At 27.7% G+C, this 18,989-nt stretch overlaps 1 protein-coding gene across 1 annotated transcript in view; it reads right to left on the bottom strand.

The window, feature by feature from the left end:
• The window catches only part of LOC103574472 (small conductance calcium-activated potassium channel protein), a 119,019-nt gene that overhangs the window by 73,770 nt on the left and 26,260 nt on the right, over nt 1–18,989 (bottom strand). Inside the window, exons 2-3 of the mRNA XM_014441811.2 lie at nt 13,647–14,165; nt 9,152–9,419 (exon numbers count right to left, since the gene is read on the bottom strand). Coding sequence (XP_014297297.1) covers nt 9,152–9,419; nt 13,647–14,104 — 726 coding nt within the window. The 5' untranslated portion in view covers nt 14,105–14,165. The remainder of the gene's footprint in view (nt 1–9,151; nt 9,420–13,646; nt 14,166–18,989) is intronic.

The raw sequence follows: 18,989 nt of genomic DNA, 5'->3' as shown, positions 1-18,989 counted from the left end.
CTATTCACTATTCATTGGTTAAAAGATAACCGAGTTAATAGCCATTTTACTAAGTATCAAATCTTATCTTTTATCTTTATCTTATAAACTTTTTCATGCCATATTATTTATGATGATTTATAATGTATGACTGTTTTTATTTTTATAGCCTCCATTAACTTTTTTGCCATATTTAATTTCACCCCACGGATACATTATTGTATTTTTATTATTCGCTTCCATTACAATTTATTTTTATAACATTTGATTTTTTTTAACGTATCTTTGGTTTATGTTTTTTACCTGCTTTTACCAGTCGAACAGAATAAAAAATCCAAAATAAAAAATAAAAGAATTTATCGACCATCTCCCTATTATTTGTAGAATCGTGAATATTTCACTGGGGATACATCCCAATTCTCTACGGGTTAATAAATGTTCATTCACTCCTCGATGAACTTGCAATTGCAATGCCAAATTATCTCAACGGTTTAAAATTCTTTATTCATTCCATGTTTATTATCCCCCTAAAATCATTCATAGCTGTTAAACGATTTTAATACATCACGCTATTTTGTTTTATTTATCGACCAAGATATTTTTTTTATTGCTTTGATTTTATTGTTTTGTAGCTGAATGCTTCGTTATTATTTCGCGAGCCGATTTTGTCCCAACAATCATCATTTTATTCAGAATTTCGTGAATAAAATCTTAGTCTTTAATTTTTTCAACACAGTTAGATATTTAGTGTTAATTCAATACATGGCGTTCGTATTAATCTTTAACTCAAATTTTATGTTAAATAATTGAACACATAAAATTTGTTATTTTGACAAAATATTTTTGCAAATTTAATAGACTTTTCATGTAAAAATTAACCAATAAATATAAGCGCATAACCTAACCAATTCAAGTATACTGATCTACCCTTAGTATAACTTCTGTCAATTTAGCAAACAATTAGTTCAATTTTCGGTGATTTTTATAAAAAACGGAGCTACGAATTATCCTCCCGTAAAATGAGAATAAAAAATCATTGAATCTGATCATAAAAATATTAAAGTTATCGATGATTATATTTAATTGTGAATAAATTATAATCCAAGTTTCCTCGCAGACAATGCTGCTACAGTGCTTTGCTTGGTTATAGAAATGAAAAAACGCGCGGGAGTGTTTCGCTAAACAACACAAATTTTGTGATAATTTTCGAATAACATAAGAAATGTGTTACATTACAGATTTTCTAATCATTTAACATAAAAAATCAGTTAAAGTAAAATAACACAAACAGTTTGTGTTGAATTAACACTTTTCTGTGTTGAAAATCAACACAAAAAATTTAACTAAATAATTTGTTAACGCAAATACACAAAATTTCCAACTGTGTATAGATGTCACAAAATAATTTTTGTTTTTAAATCTATGCCTGACACTAGAAATCTTGAACTGGTGCGAAAATTTTCGTCATTACGGCCAATTTTCTCATTTTCATTATATTTTTTTTTGTTACTGCCTGTTTTTTTTTTTTTATTAATATCACATACTTCATGAGCGTTTTTTTTTTAAAAAGGAAATCTCTACTTAAAGCTAGGTATACGCTTTCGAGATGAAGTCGAAGTGTTCTTTTGGTTATGATGGATGAAGAATGAGGGTGAGCTGAAGTTGAGTAGAGGTAATATAGTACCCTGAGCTATAGTACTAAGTACTCGGAGAGCAGTAGAAAGTTTCTCAGAGGATGTGAGTGAAAGAAAATGGACAAAAAGACAAAATACATATGATATAAAAAAACACGTATGTATGCTCGAAAAATCCCCATGTGTATTGTGTAATAGGAAACAAAGAACTGCCAAAAAATATAATTCAAAAAAAGAAAAAAATATCAAGATTTTTAATTTAAACATTTTTTTAATTAGAATTTTTTTAATTTAGCGAAAGACTAAAGGTACTTTTTTTTATTTTTGGAAAATTTTAATCAACAGTGATTTTAATTCATTTAGTACAAGGGCTCGCGAAGCATTTATCATTATTCTTGGTTCAGTTATTTTCAATCTGTTGAGAATTCAATTAATTCAATTCATTAGACCGAATCAATTAAATCTACGATTTCAATTCAAGTAAACTCAATTAATTTTTCATTCACACAATCAATCTAAATTTTAATTTGCTTTTTATATATGTATATAAATCAAACAAGATGCCACAAAAAAAATTAACTTTTAAACATTCATTAAAAGGTTTTCATATATTTATGTATAGATATATATGTTAAAGTGGTCCTTAAACGGGTGATTTTTAAAATTATTTACGATCATTTCTTAAATGGTCCCAGATACGGAAAAAAATGTCCCTTAAGGTTTCAGCTCTTAATTCTAAATATGCCGAAACACGTGCAGCGAAGTTTTATTGTGATTTTTGTAATATTTTTTTGCTTCATATTTTCTTACAAAATCGTCCAATGTTCCACATTGCAAGTAGAGGAGAGAGGGCCAAAATGGGACCTATACAAAAAAGGGCTTATATGTAATATTAATGTAAGCCTATTTCGCCCACTCTTCTTCTCATCAATAGAATTATCTATTTTCCGCACGATAAATATTTTAATTGCATCTACATACTCTGGAAATATCGTTAAAATATCACACATTGACTTTTGAAAATTTTTCTATACCCTTTAAAAAAAATGCATATTATCTATGGCATTTAATGGAATTGAAAAGCAAACAGAAAATAAGCAGTTGTTTAGATATACTATCAATGTGGGATATTTTACGTTTTTGGAAGTAGATATAGTCAAAAAAAATTATAAAACTCAAAAAAAAACTTTCGGCACGTGTTCCCTAAGAGAAGAAAAATTGAAACCTTGAGGGAATTTTTCTTCCGTACATGTGACTGTTTGAGATGTGGTCATAGAAAATTTAAAAAAGTCACCCTTTTTAGGGCCACTCTTATATATAAGGTACTCTAATGTAAATCAATTGTTTAAAGGTCTTATTTATAATGAAAATTACCATAAAAAGCGCTAGTAATTAATTCGACTGAAAAATGAAACCTAGAAGCGGCCTCTCACGTTAATAAAAAAAATGCAGTCATGAAAAATTTCCCTTGACCTGTTTAGTTTGCCAACAGTCGTTGAATTTAGCTCTCTACACTCTACTCTTCGGTTTTCCATCACATTTACTCGTCGGTAACATATCTTTCCTATTTTTCACAAGATAATCACCATGTCGGCAAAGTAGACTTTCTACTAATAAGTTTATCAACATTTTGTTTCAAATCGACCACATTTTCAACTAAAAAAAATTCGTATAAAGTAAAATTTAAACTTACTAATTTTTTTTTCTATACAATTTCTAATAATAATTAATATGAATTAAATTAATCGAAAACTTCTTGTGCAGTTTATTAAATCGTTTAGTATAATGAGATAATGGTTTAATGCATACATGAATTAATATATTTTAGCAATGGAAATATTTTACCCTGCATAACTGATTTCAATGCATCAATAATATTTTGATAAAAGGAAATATCCATTATCCGGTAGATTGGAGTAATATAACATAGCGTATGTTGTATTTAAAGTGTCTACTTAAGCGCGGATTATGTCAAGTCAAGTGTGAACACAACATACGATTTTTTTTTCTTTTTTTCTATTATTCGTATTCAGTTTGCAATGATAATATAATATAAAGTCAATTATAACTAATATGATTTCTCTAAGTAACAGAATTATTTTTACTTGTAGTATTTCTTTGTAATATTTTATATTTTCATGATACCAGCATTGAAACTTCGAGTTTCAGTGTCTCTACAGTTAACCGAAACAAGGAAATTTCAGTCGGATGCCGCGAACAAATATTAGCAAACGCGTAAATTGCGAATGCCTTCAGTCAGTGGGCAGAAACAAATGCATTTCGTCCCTTGGGAAGAAGCAACTAATGTTTCTGCCTGCTGACTGAAGGCATTCGCAATTTAAACTCGGATACTTGGAATTTGTTTGACAGTAATTTCAGAACATTAATTTTATTTTCAGTATACCTACACCGGAAATTTAAATTCCTTTGAAAATAAATGATAAAAAATAGCGCATGCGCCATTTTTTCCATAAATAGAGGCAGAATTTTGAACTTTCAGGTGCAGGTACGGTGAAAAATTGTATACATACTACAGAGAAAGGTCAGACTACCCGACCCACGTGATTTTCACCCACATTCGGCTCGAGTAGATAATTATATACGCGAGCTGGAATCCTACTTTCCTCCCTTGGTTTGTGATATACTAAATACATTATGGGAGCCGCGCTGGGGATTAAATTTTTATAAAATAAAGTTTTCGAAAATTTGTAAATAACGAGCTGTTGTCATATCTGTGACACTATATTTTGTTAATCGACCTTATATTAGATTGATAATTGAATTATTAATATTAAAATAGAATTAAATTGGGTAGGCGGCTACGGGAGCTATTGACAAATTTATTTAAATTAAATTTTCAATATGAAATATAAAAGGATATTGAACATGAGAGGTAGATTTTACTAGTGCTTTTAATTCGTCTGTGGTGATTTTAATTTTTTTACCTCTCATTGTTTTGTCTCGTCGCTTCTATTATTTAATCAATTTTTTTTATTTATTCACTAATACTCTTATCAGAGCCAATATGTACGAACTTATTTTAAATATAAAATATCATGTGATACAGTTTCGAGTATCATCGCACGGCTTTCAAAAAATTTCTGATGTATTGAATTTTATGCTTTGGAATTCAACGGCGCGAATAAAATATCAAACAATATGAATTTTTATAATAAAATAGTACTATTATTTTTTGTTATTATGATTATTGTTTATCGAATTTCATCATTCAAATTTATTTCCAAACTACGATTCATTTATTTCGGACAAAATTTTTCGTGAAGAAAAAAACAGAATACCCATTAATTATTTATTTAATTATTATTTGTCGTTACTATCAAATCGTATCGTTCAATAATACTTATAAGTTACCGGAACAAAAGTTGTAAAATAAATGATCGATTTCTATTTTTGTTCCGCATGAATAGTTCATAGCTTCTCTACATTGTCATAAAGAGTTTCAATGAAATAACATTCAATTAAATAAAAATAATTTTTTCTTTTTTTAAATAATTGAATATTTAATTAAAAATTTATTTTTTTACGATGACACACGATACCAAAAAAAATTTAATTAATTTAGTGATAAATCAATATATGTTATATAATATAGAGAATTTTAATGATCATTATTTAAATCCAGATTAAGGGAAGATAATAAAAATAATAATAATGAAGTACTAATTAGTAATATTAATTAATAATTGATAGTATGTTGGTATGGACATTTGACATTCGATTGATTGTGCAATAATCAGTCTAGTATTGTGTCCTTCATTATGGGGGGTAATTACTCATTTAAATCGATTCCTCACGGTCACAGCAGTCTTATTACCCCAATCAATATTGTCAACAATTTATTTTAATTTTAATCATTATTTTTTAATAAATAAATTTTTTTTTTTAATTTTCATTTTTTATGACTAAAAATTTCTACACTAATTTTGGAACATGTAAAAATCTATAGGTTGGTAATGGAAAATTATGACTTACGTCATGAAAAAAAAAAAAAATAATAAATAAAAAAAAAAATACAATACCTCTTATAATGTATTGTAAATTGGAAATATTTTTGAGAGTGAACTCAATAGTTGTTTTTAATTTTGTAGCTTAAAGATTAATACGGATCAATTTTTTTTTTATTTTAAATTGAACTTTTCATTTTTCATTCAATTCAACAATTTTATACGTCACTATAAATTCAATAAAGATTTAAAATTTTTCTATGAAATTTTTTTTTCATTTCGAGTTGGAGAGTCGATAAATTCGGATTACGAGAGCTATAGTACACTATGTCAGTACATATGTATGTATAAAATAAGGCCTTATATAGAACATTTACATATATGTATAGAGACGAATATTAATTAAGAAGCAATACATATATATGAATTTCAATATTACAAGTATATATATCGACATGTGCAAATAAATATGTGACAATTATAGACTTCAATAAAAAGCTCACAAAATTAAATATGTTAGATGATTGAAAAAAAAATATCTGTGCAAAAATTTATTAATTAAATCACACAGTGTATTATATAGCGATAGAAATTTATGTAAATGTAAATCTAAATATATCGTATTACAGATGCCATAAGAGTGTATACTAGCCAAAGACATTATTAAGGTGTATAATTTTTTTTTTTAATCAAAATTTTATATAACAAAAAATTATAAAAAAAATTTTTCAAAAATTGCACCTGTAGCTTTTTTAATTTTCTACATGTGCATATTTTTAGTTTATTTTTTTTTTTTAATTGCTTCGTTGAAAAAAAAATTAAAAAATTTTTAATTGTCTACTAACTTCACGATCATGAATTATAAAAAATAAAGCAAAAGAGTTTGAATTTTTTTTAATGGCGCCCTTATGATTCTTAGAATAGGTACAGTAAGAATGTATAAAATATTTAAAAATTTTAATCTAATAGTTTTTTTATTTCTATAAGATTAATAGGAAAATTAAATTTTTTTATTTCTACACCCTCATGGTTCTTGGAGTTGGTACCGGGAACCATAAGGGAGTAAAATATTTTTTTTTTATAACCCTTAGGGTTCTTGGGTGACATAAGGGCATATAAATCTATACGTCCTGACAGCATCTGCAACGCGATATTGTTATTGCGCATTAATTAATAAAAGCTTTATTAAACCACACATGTGTAACGACTAATAAAATTTTTAAATTTAATATTCTTATTTTTTTTTTTTCATTTTAAAGAAGTTGTACTGTTAATGTGATTAGAATTTTAAAATAAGTTTAAGTTAAACAGTTTCTTCGAGAAATCTAATTATCAGACGAGGGAAGAAAAAAATTTTTAAAATAAAATGAAATGTGTTTTTTTTTTTTTCTATTAACTATGAAAACTTGTTTAAACTCTTAGCGATATCACATCCTGAGTAACTTAGCAGCAACTGAGCTTGCAATTTATCTCAACGCAAGTAAGAGATTTAATTTCAGTAAGTGACTCCTCTAAGCCACATTAAGTGCATTGGCAAGTCTTTTACTTGACAGAAACGACATCTTGTTGAGGAGATCTAAGATATATATATATATATATACATGTATATGTGTGTATCGACTGTACTTTTATTTCAAATATTGCTGCTTTTTTCTAGTTTTTTCTACAGTCAATTCAAATAAATAATAAAAAAATTTAATCTTTGCTTTTTTTTTATGAAACTAAATAGAGACAAGACGGGATCTAGTTGATGATAATTTACTCTAAAATATATTAATGCGAACTTTAGTAATCAGTTACGTAAATTTAAATTTTTCTCGTTAATTGAATTTCAAGTTTGTATTCAAATATTTATTCAGTATAAATAATTAAATTATCAACTTGGATAAAAATTAATTTATTGATACCGTTTAAAAATAATTAAAATTTTTTAAAATGAATTCAAGTTATGAGTTTTTTTTCGCGTATTTATATAATACAAAATTCATTTTTTTTTTTATAAATAAATACTCCAAATTTATTAATATTTTCTAAGATGAATTTTTGACTAAATATTTAGTAAGAAATGTAATTAATAAAGTAAGAAATCCATGATTAATTTTTCATCTTGTTTGAGTTTAAATAATAAATGTAACTGATTTTTCTTTGAATATTTGTAAAACATTTTTTATTTACTTAAAAAAAAAAAGAACAAAAGGTTAGTCGGGGTCATATACTCTTATATTTGTAAAAATAGTAAACAAAGATATTTTTATGAATATTTTACACTGTAATAAATTGAAAGTGAATTCGGAGTGATTACAAATTTTATTAAAAGAAACTCTCCTTCGGATTTAATCCGCGTCCATTCCAAAATTTTTTTAGTGTACATAAAAAAGTGAATAATAAAAGACATATGTGACAAAACAAATCACCGATTTCGTTTTTTATCAAATATTTAGGTGGCTCAAAAATAGATGTATCTGATACTCCAATATTCACGCAAAAAAGCTGCTTCATAAATATTCAAAGACATGAAAAAAAATATTTTCCACGTCTAATTAAAAATATGTTTTTGTAAGCAATCTTATGAACATTTTTCAAACGAAAATTGATAATCCACTAAATTAATTAAAACTCCTAATCATTATCTCAACAATAAACACTTGATTTTCTATTCTAAACTTTAAAAGCATAAGTTTTCCTACTATAGGTAATGTATCATAAAATTAACTGTAGCATATAAACCCGAAATTATCTAAATTATAAAAAACTATAAATAATAAATAAATAAATAGTTAACGGTTCCCGAGTTTGCTTTATAAACTGCTGAATAGATAAATCCAATACACACTAATATTCATGACCCCATGAACAATTAATGCAACGAACCGTAATAATTCGCATCTATATCTACATCCATACATAAATATGTCTATATATTTACCAACCGATAAAAAAAAGTAAATTTTTTAATTTACTGAATTCCGTGGATCTTTCCATGATTTTAATTAAAAAACTATCATTATTACTTTCTAATATCTCCGCATCAAATTAATATTTCAATTCTTCATCTACTTGATAATTAAAAAATTTTATAATACAACATTGCAGTTTTAAACTTTTCATAAAAAAGAAAAAAATTTGTTCTTTTTTATTTTAGTAAGCCGTTAAAAAGTTTGTTCGTGTATTTCTTGATAAATTATAAATCCCTCGTTAATTATTGCGGCTAATTAAGGCATTAAGTTTTACTACTTTGTTGCTATATAACTAAAGATAAAATAATTAATGAGTAACGAAACTCCAACTGATACGGATATTATACTTTATTGAGTAACTGAGTACTTTAGTTTATATGGACTATGGACTATGGACTGAGTTAATTATTTACGAACTAGTGTAATTCCAGGAAGGACTTGTCAATCCACCGGGAAATGAAATGATGCAGAGGATAATTGAAAGAGGATATACAGAAATTAGATTTAAATTATATAATAAATAATTAATTTAATTAAATGCAACTAAATATTAGTTAGTAAGTAAATAAATTAATTAATTGATTAGGTAACAAGCTAGCAATTCACAATAATTTACCTGTCGAAACTGTCTAATGCCACCATTGATTCGTAATGAATCTGCAGCAATTCCGGCGATTCCATCACCTGGTTCACGTAATTGACGTAAGGACGCGCTTGGCGCTGTGTTTGAATGCAAAGGACAATAACATCCTGAACAGCAACACGCAGAGGCTTCCGGTTGTGAACTTTGTCTTATAATTCGGGTACTTGGTGATGTTGTTACAAGTACTGGGGGTGGTGGGGCCTGACAGGGGCAACAGTGATGACCACTTCTTACACTTTCTCTGTAAAAGTAAAAAAAAAAAATTTTTATTCAAAGTTTTTCTGTGGTTGCATTATTGAGGTTAAGAATTTCTTAATTATTTTTAGATTTAAAACAAAAATTTTCTCCTAAAGGTTAGAAATATAATAACTTACAGGGTACTAATTGTTGACACTAATTTACTTATTTATTTATTCACATTTTTTAAAAATAATATATATATTTATAGGGGCAGTTCATAAAATACGTCACGCAAAATTTTATCTTTTTAGACCCTCCCCCCTTTCGTCACACTATGCCATATTTTCTACGATTCCCCTATCGAAAATGTGTCACAGATAAACCCCCCTCCCTCCCGTTATGATGAAAATACATGCATAGAAATATCTATATATTAACAAATATGTCATGAAAGACTTTCATTCGTGACAAAAAAATGAAGTTAAAGAAACTGAGGAAAAAATTCACAAAACTGTTTAATGAGCTGCGAATGTCACGTTTCTTTAGACCCCTGACCCTTATCACATTTCGTCGCATTCGGTGACACCCCCATAAGTGCGAACGTATTTTTTGAACGACCTGTTGGATAATATGTAGAAAATACAGATCTAGAAAATGCGTTCCTGGTTACAATACGGAAGATTTGATAAATTGATCTACTGTGGAAATTAGATAGAATGTCCAGTATACTTTTTATGGTGTCGTTGGATCTTATATTTATATTTATTTGAGATTAAGCCTACTGAGCTCAAATTGGATCAATACTAGTGCCATAGCATTCTGAAATAATAGCAATAAAATGGACAACTGAAATATTCTTTTGGTTTTTATTTCAAAGTGATCAGGAAAGCTATCAACTTTTACTTACAGACTGCCCTATTATTCTTAAATTAGAGTTCTTTTTTTTTTTTTTTAATACAAAAAGCTATTAACACATACTACTAGTTTTACTTCATCTGGCAATTACTCTACCTGACTTTACTCTTCTGAAAATTACTTAACTAATAGGTTCTATTAATAGAAAATTAAGTTTGTTGCCAACCATTGTGCAAATTGAGAAAAACACATTTTGGGTGTTAAATGTTTTAAAATTATTTGAGTGATTCAAAAAATGGTGGATTTAAAAATGACTTGTTCGTATACTTCACCGTTTTAAGTCGCTATTCGAGTATAGAACGAAGTTACGAGTAGGGATAAGATGTTTGACGTGTATTTGGGCGGTAGTGTGCACATTCGCTGAGGTAAAGAATTTACGTATAGCTTATTCAGATCCTAAGTATTGATCATGTGAATGATTACAAAGATAAAATTGATTTCCCGACGGATATATGTCGTAATACCGTACTTACTATTGCAAGAGTTACACACTATACAATATACAATGTACAATACACACTTTTACATTCCCCTGAGTGCGTTTCAGTCGATTTATTCATGAATACCTAACTCAGTATATATCCTCAAGCAAAAATACATTTCACTATTTTTTAAAGAGAAAAAAATTCAAGTCTAAAAAAAAAGAAAATGTGCATGACTAGAAAACTTGGGGTAAAATGGCACTATTTTTAAAATCAAAAAAATTTTGTGTATTTAAAAATGCTTAGTTAAATTTCGTAGAAAAGAGTGAGGCAAGTCGACCAGTATTCGAAATTTTTCAAATTATTAATTAAAAATTTTTTTTTGCTTTACAAATGAAGTCTAATTTTGCTTCGGACTCGTATCAAATAAATGAAGTCTCATTTTGCCCCAGGTTTCCTTTTATATATGTATATTTTTATTTTTAATTGTGGTTATTTTTGACGCTTTGTAGTCTTTAATGTGAAAATAACAAGCGGCCTTGAAGATCAAGGAGATACTTCTGACTTGTGTTGAATGTTAGCGTCCTATTTTTTCTTTCCTTACTGTCCAAATTAATCATCAAAAAAATACTGAAGTGAGTAAAAAATAAGACATTTTTGTGACGGATCATGCCATTGAATGTAAAATTTTTGAAATTGTTTAAGAAATGTATTCATATATTTTTATTGTCTACACAAATTGCTGGGGATTCGTTGAATTTATTTTATATCGTAATCAAATAAGTCTATTGTATACATGAAAATAAACAATTGTCATACTCTATTCAGTAAACTAATGGAGAGTATCGTTGCAACATAACAATATATAATCTAAAGAAAATAGAGGTAGAGAATTTATTTGTATAGCAAACTAACCTACCATCAATTCTGTTTGGAAACTATCTAACCACGAACTTTCCCGATAATTGAAGATCACATATTTATAAAACGAACTGCCTGCCAGTATTATATATTCAAATATAAATTTTATATTTGTAAAAACCTATTGGATAATTGCGATAGGAATAATCAAAATTCTAAGACATTCAGAAATGTGTAAAAAATGTATCTTGTCACCATTTTTAATCATCTGTTTAAAAAATACATGAGCGTAAAATTGTTTTTAACGTCATCAAAAGTATTATCATTAAATCATACTAGTTTAATTTTCAATCAATAGTTAATCGTGATCTATCAATGTTTTTCTTCACTATACTCTATTTTTGATGAACATTTGCTGATAATAGAAATATTTTCACCGAAAGAACACCCGATGACTTGTAATTTTTCATACACATTCTATAAACGTTAATGGTGTAAGATGACATCACTTCTCTATCAATATCATTTTTAGATACTAAAACTGATTTTCTCTCTATGATTTGCAGAAATTTATGAAATACTGTTTAATAATGGACACGAAAAATTGGAATGAATGTTTTTGATACACATAGCATATATATGACTACGTCAAAACATTTTGTTCATTTGAAATTTCATTAATTATAAATACCAAATAAATCAGAGTCTATCTACAGAAACGCCGATCATGAGCTTAAAAAAACAGACCTTTCAATAAATATAATCTCCAATATGTAACAGTGCTAAAAAATTATATTTTATACGACATTATTCAAATTTGTTCATGTTCAATTTTTAAAAAATGTTCACACTTGTAATGCGATATGAAATTGTAAATAATGTAGTTTTATCAGCAATATGGTAGGACTGTATAATAAACGCGTGAATATATTGCGTATGTAATATTATTCTTTATGAAGGATGTATCGAGATCAGTAACTTTACGATCTACGTTCTTTACATGTTAAGCATTACCTGGAACTGAAGTCTTGTGAATTTTTATATTTTTATTTTTATTACTTTCATCTTTTAAAGTAAAATATTACAGTGCAAATGGATTGTTCGTGAAGAGAATAATGTAAAATAGTATTCTAAGGAATATTAAAATCTAGTGGGTCTCTGCTAATTTTACTATTAAATTTTGAAGTGAAATATATAATACGTGCCAGTGTTAACTACGATTCTCTACAGAGGAATGGCATATTCTAATAGAATAAAAAGTCACTACACTAAATATTAAATATATGTAATTCTAAAGGTCATATATATATTTTATAAATAAATGCTTGCACACAGATAATTTTACTACCCTAGGGTCAATGGCTTTTTTACCGCAATTCCATATCTGCTATGCATTTTGTCTAGATGATACAAAGTTATGGTAAAAATGCCATCGATACATAATTGAAGCGGTGTCTAGAAATTAATTTCATCAAAATAATTCAGGAAATTCATTAATGGTCTAGGGTATTCTAAAAATTCGATAATTAATTAAAATGTTTACGAAATTCCAGAATCTTTTGAAAATTATAGAATAGTTGTAAACATTCCAAAAATGTAAATCTGTTTAGAAGATTCTATAAATACTAGAATCTTTTGAAAAGTTTTAAAAAAATTTAAGGATTTCGAAAAAAGGATTTTAATCTTCTAAAATTTTCCAGAGGCTTAAAAATTATCTAGAACACTGGAAAAAATTTTAAAACCTTCAAAATATTTCGAAGATGCAGGAATAATTTTCTGGATGATAAAAGTAACCATAGACAAAAAAAATTAATCATCGTACGATCTGTCAAAATACAAATAAATTAAATTAAACATCCATTTTTTTAGTTTCAGATCCAAGTTATCTTTAGTACTCAGTCATCGACGTAATCTTCATTGCGGAATTCCCAAAATATCAGTCCGAGTATATATCCATTGAAAATTTTTTTTGTATGATAAAAAAAAATAAATGACATGGCAGGTGTTAATTATAAACGAATAGAATAAGTGATAAAAAAAAGTGAATAATTAAAAAAAATAATGAAAAATGAAATGGATAGTGAACCTACCTGGAGACACTGCGTGCCAGATGAAGCGCAGATGAGGGTGCGAGTGAATCTCGACGTTCGCATCGGCACCGGTTGTACTGATGTGAAGCTTGTCTTGCGCGATAAATTGTCGTCGTTGGATGATGGCATTGCTGTTGTTGTTGTTGCTGTTGTAAATGTTGCGGTTCGCCATCAAGTCTGCAATGCAATTCAATGTCGGGGACGCTTCTGGTAGACGGGTCTTCATTTGTGGTGCTTTCTTCACTGCCACCCAGACCAGACACCGACAACTGTGGCGATGCAACAAGAAATGTCGCCCGATCTTGACGCGTTAATACCGGCTTACCCTGATGAGACCCGATACTAACAACAACTGGTGGCGGTGGTCCACGAGTTAATAATGCTGCTGTTTCCTCACTACTACCATATTCACCGCTATTACCACCCTCTTGCGATCCAGCATTTCCGTTTGAGTTCATGGCTACTACACGGACATCCGGTTTCTCTTGGTCGCTCTTTAATTAGTCACGTCACCATCTCCTACAATATGCCAATGTAGATTTCTATTTATTAAAATATTTATCCGTCATATATCTTATTACTTATTTAACATTTTAAAATCTTATTTGAATTTTAAATTTATTCTTTTCATTGTTTCATATTAATTTTTAATTTACTTCGGTATTTAAAGTACTATAAATTGTGTTGATGACTTTTGACAAACACGAGAAACAGTAATAAGACGATGTAGATTGTATGGTATCTGGATGTTGTCAGAGTAAGGTAGAGAATAAAAATGTCTTTCAACGAGTATTTGTACAGTACATAACTATGGTATTATATGTAAATTCATCGTTAGCTTGGCAAATAGAGACAGTTGCGTTTAAAATTAGATTTAGTTTGAGTATGCAACTGAGAAGAGACAAGAAATAAAAACAAAAATACTCGAGTGCGCTGGAACAAATAATATTCATGTACAGAACGAGTTTTCTTTTGTCAGCCGAGAGGAAAAATAGTATAGATGTAACGAGATCTATTAGATCAGCTTAAATCTAATTTTTTCTAATTTTCCATCTACATTTTTATCAATGGATCTCTTCAGATTTGAAACGTTTTTGAATTTTTTTTTTTTATAAGATCTCAAAATCTTTTTTGAAATGAAAATTTCGAAAATTTGATTTTTTCTTTTTGCTTTGGCTTATGTAAATCTACACAGATCTAAATTCTTCCCCCGGTTCATAGATTTAATTTTTGAATTATTTAGATCTACTAAAGCCAAAAGTAAAAAAATAAATCAAAGAAATTTTAAATTCGATGGTAAAAAAAAATTCGAGAACATAAAATAAAATTTTGATTTAAGCAGGTGACCTGCATAAGTTTAAATAAATCATCGATATCAATATATATCGAAATTTGAAAAAATTAGATCAACGTTGATTTAATTTCTGTTAGACGGCTGTCCAATTTCAAAACACAGTAACTGAAAAATTTTTCAAATTCGATTTTTTGGTATTTTCAGTTCCAATGGAGTCTCGTGAACTTGATTCAATGCATATTTCAAAAAATTTTTTTGTCAGTTACTGTGTTTTGAAATTGGGCAGCCGTAGATATAAATTATTTTTTCCCAGGCAAATATGAATTTTTTCAAATTTATCATGGCTACAGCAATTATTTGAAATTAGGTTTTTTTATACATCACAATGTATTTTTTTTAAATTTAGGAATTTACGTGTAGTTATAAATATCACATATGAGATCGTTTGCTAAATTTTATGTAAATATGATATGTAGTTAAGTGTTGTGCGGTTATCGTATGAGATTGTCGTAAATTAAGATCATGTTACTATTTACGGCCTAATAATATGTTTCAAGAAGATATTCCATAAAATAGATAGATCATCAAAAAAATTTTTAGTGTACCATATAGAATTTTATGAATCATTTTTAACCGAATATCATATATTGATGTGAAATATATATTTTTTATAGATTTGAAAAAATTTTTCATTATTAACATTTTGAAAGTTATTTAAGTGCATCAGTTATCAACACACTGAAAATAAGTAGTAGGCATTTACTTCATTAAATTTGTTGATTAATAAAAATAAATATCTGTAAATTTTAAAGTCAATTATTTTTTTGCAGCATATTTTTTTTTCTCTTTTATCAGTACTTGAAAGTTTTTCTAGAGACGGTATTTCAATAGTCCTATTTAATTGTCAGAACAGTAAGAAAAAATGAAAATAATGAGAGGTGAAGAGAATTGGTTCAGTAGCCTTAGGAATAACTTTACCAACTTTTCCAATCAGTGAAGAATAAAGGAAAGTTGAGTGCTTATCAAGTCACACCGACAGCTGTAGAAATTGGTGAAGAAGTTGATGTCGATAAAAAAGTATTAGAGACTTTTATATAAGTACATTGTTGTTATTATATATATATATATATATATATATATATATATATATATATATATATATATATATATATATATATATATATATATATATATAGATTTATATATACATATATATTTACACAGAAGGAATCAGGGTGCAAGTAGGCCAGGTTGTATGTACACCAAATATATCAAGATTTGCTGACGCGTCGATATAATACATGGATCGATTATTGATACTGTTATTATTATTATCACAGTAAACACTTACATTTGACCCTTGTATCGATATACAACCAAGAGCAATCGAGTAAATTCTATTTACAATACAAGGATGAGTGTTCGGCAAAAACTCTTTTCAGGAAATTCATACATGCGGAAACTCACACGAGTTCATGTTGGGTTTACTTGCTTAAATTATTTTTTTAAATCCCACGAGACTCGGTGTTTGTTTTACAGATAAAGTAATTTTTTTTATACCATCAAAGTTTTTGTACTTCGAGTGGTTCAATGTTGAATAAAAAGTTTCTCGATGGTCAGTTAAAAAATTTAAAAAGAGTTTTTTTTTTTTTCATTTCGGAACAGATGTTATTGGTGGGTAAATTTTGAAGGTTAGGTGATAATGTAACGTGAATAAGAACCTTGTTATGTGAGTTATTTGATAAAGCAGTCATTGTTAAAAGTCTTAAAGAAGAGAAAAATAAGATAAACAAACTTTTAATGCTTCAAACTATTTGAAATCGTGAACAGTAATAGTGATTATTTTATTTTCCTTTAGAATTATGTTGCGCAGAAAAAGGAAGGGAAGAGTTTAATTGACTTAAATTTTTTACAAGAAGTTAGTGAACGTTAGACAGACAAGCGAATTTAATTTTATAATAAAACTTAATGATTAAACTTTTATTTTAATTGTAACTTTGGATTACTTTTTAGACGTTGTTTATATTTTACATTTCAGGAAATGTCGGATCGAATTAACTGTGACAGCACTCAAATGTCACGAAACGCGTCATTCAGTTGCAAACTTAGAATTTAACTTATAAAAATAATTTGTACATACGCCGATGAAAAGTTTTTATAGAAAAAATTATTTGTCATAAAAAAAAATTGTTTCGATAAATATTTATCTGTATAATTAAATTCTATAAAAATTATTTCGCCATACGTTAATAGTCGAAGTAGTAAATAAAAATTTGAAAATATTGAATGAAAATAATTTTTTGTATATCTCATTTTATTCAGCTTTTCATATGTATATACATTCATACCATTTTATCATTTGATTGCATTTCCAATACTTAGTATCGGCTCATCAATCATCCGTCATTACTTGTCACGAGTATTATTATTATTATATTACAAATAAGTAAAAATGCAATGTATCAAATATAAATCAATCAGGAGGGAATGGATTACATGCATTTTCGATAAGCCATATGATTATCGAATATTCTGAGATACTTATACCCAGAAACTTAAGCGTATATTTTTTTTTTTTAAATATCAATGCTGAATTTTTTCAAATATCAATTTATTTTAATCTCTTAAACCCTAAATCATAAATGAAAATTCAAATAAACTTTCCCTTAGAGAAGTTGTAATTTTTGCTGCATATCTAAAATAAACTTTTACGATGATTACTAATTCTCACCCTCTTTGAACTCTTCGAAGTCTACCCTCTACTTTCGACGAATATAATATCTATATATATTTATGATTCATTTCCATTGCATATACATGTGTTTATTCGTAAAATATTTAATACAAAGTATAATATTTTATCAACTGTCAATAATTTTTTTAAAAGGGGATTCAGAGCGTGGACTGGAAACAAAACATTAAAATTAAATGACAAAAAAATTCACTGAGTTTTCCCCTGTTATTTTTTGCTTTTTGAAATGAATTTAAATATTAATGAACAAGTAATTTATATTTTTAAATAACACAATTAAAAAGTTTTTTAATTATTGAGTTTACTTTATCGTTATATGTTCATACATTTTAATGAGATGTCTGATTAACAAATTATTGATTTTAAAATAAAGGGTAAATAATTAACCATTTCAATTTAATTTTCATTACAGAGAATAAAAGCATTATTACATTTATGACATAATTACTGCCGGAAAACAAACGTTTTTATAAAAATGTTGGTTAGTTTTTTTAGTTTTATTTTTTGTAGATTTGTTTAGGAAATAGTATATTACACACCAAAGGGGAAAAGTAGGATGTTCCATCCCAGGTGTGTAACTGCTTACCCGATCCGAAAGAGAGGTTCGCAAACACATGGATTGGGAGGTTCAACTTTTCGCCGCTAATTTTTATCATTTTTTTCTCTTAAGACAAAAAAACGATTTTTTTTGTTAAACAGAGCAAAAATTTAAACTTTTGTCTGGTGAAAAGTAGCATACACCTACGGTCGGACGTTTCAATTCGTGTGTTGTCCCCCTTTCGGCTTGGGTAGGCAATTACACACATACATGAAAACATCCTTTTTTTTGTCCCTCGGTGTGTAATATACTATTTCACCATACTTGTGGGAAAAGTCAAAATTCCCGCCCTGATTAAAAGAAATAAAGTTGTTTTTTTCTTTTAAGAAAAATGATAAGAATTAGCGCATGCGCCATTCTTCCAACAGAGGCAAAAATTCAAACTTTCAGATTTAGATCTAGTGTAAAATAGCATACATAACTCGAAGGATGAAGGACGTCTCAATTGGCATCTTTGCTAGTCTTACCTTCGACTCGGGTAGGCAATTACACTCTCAGATTGTAACGTCGTACTTTCCTGTCTTGGTGTGTAATATACTAATATTAGCATCAATTAATTAAATCAATGAAAAGTACTCTGATTTTTTAACATTCACTGAAAATCAGTCCCAAGTATGTCGCTGATCAAATCAGTGGTATACTTGAAATTATTTGTGCAGTAAATATTCACTGATTGGAGCAATTTATTATTGATTAATT

Source organism: Microplitis demolitor, chromosome 5, assembly GCF_026212275.2.
Source record: "Microplitis demolitor isolate Queensland-Clemson2020A chromosome 5, iyMicDemo2.1a, whole genome shotgun sequence".
Classification (NCBI taxonomy): domain Eukaryota; kingdom Metazoa; phylum Arthropoda; class Insecta; order Hymenoptera; family Braconidae; genus Microplitis; species Microplitis demolitor.
Note: the sequence above shows the minus strand (reverse complement) of the source record. Positions and strands in the feature narration are given on the sequence as shown.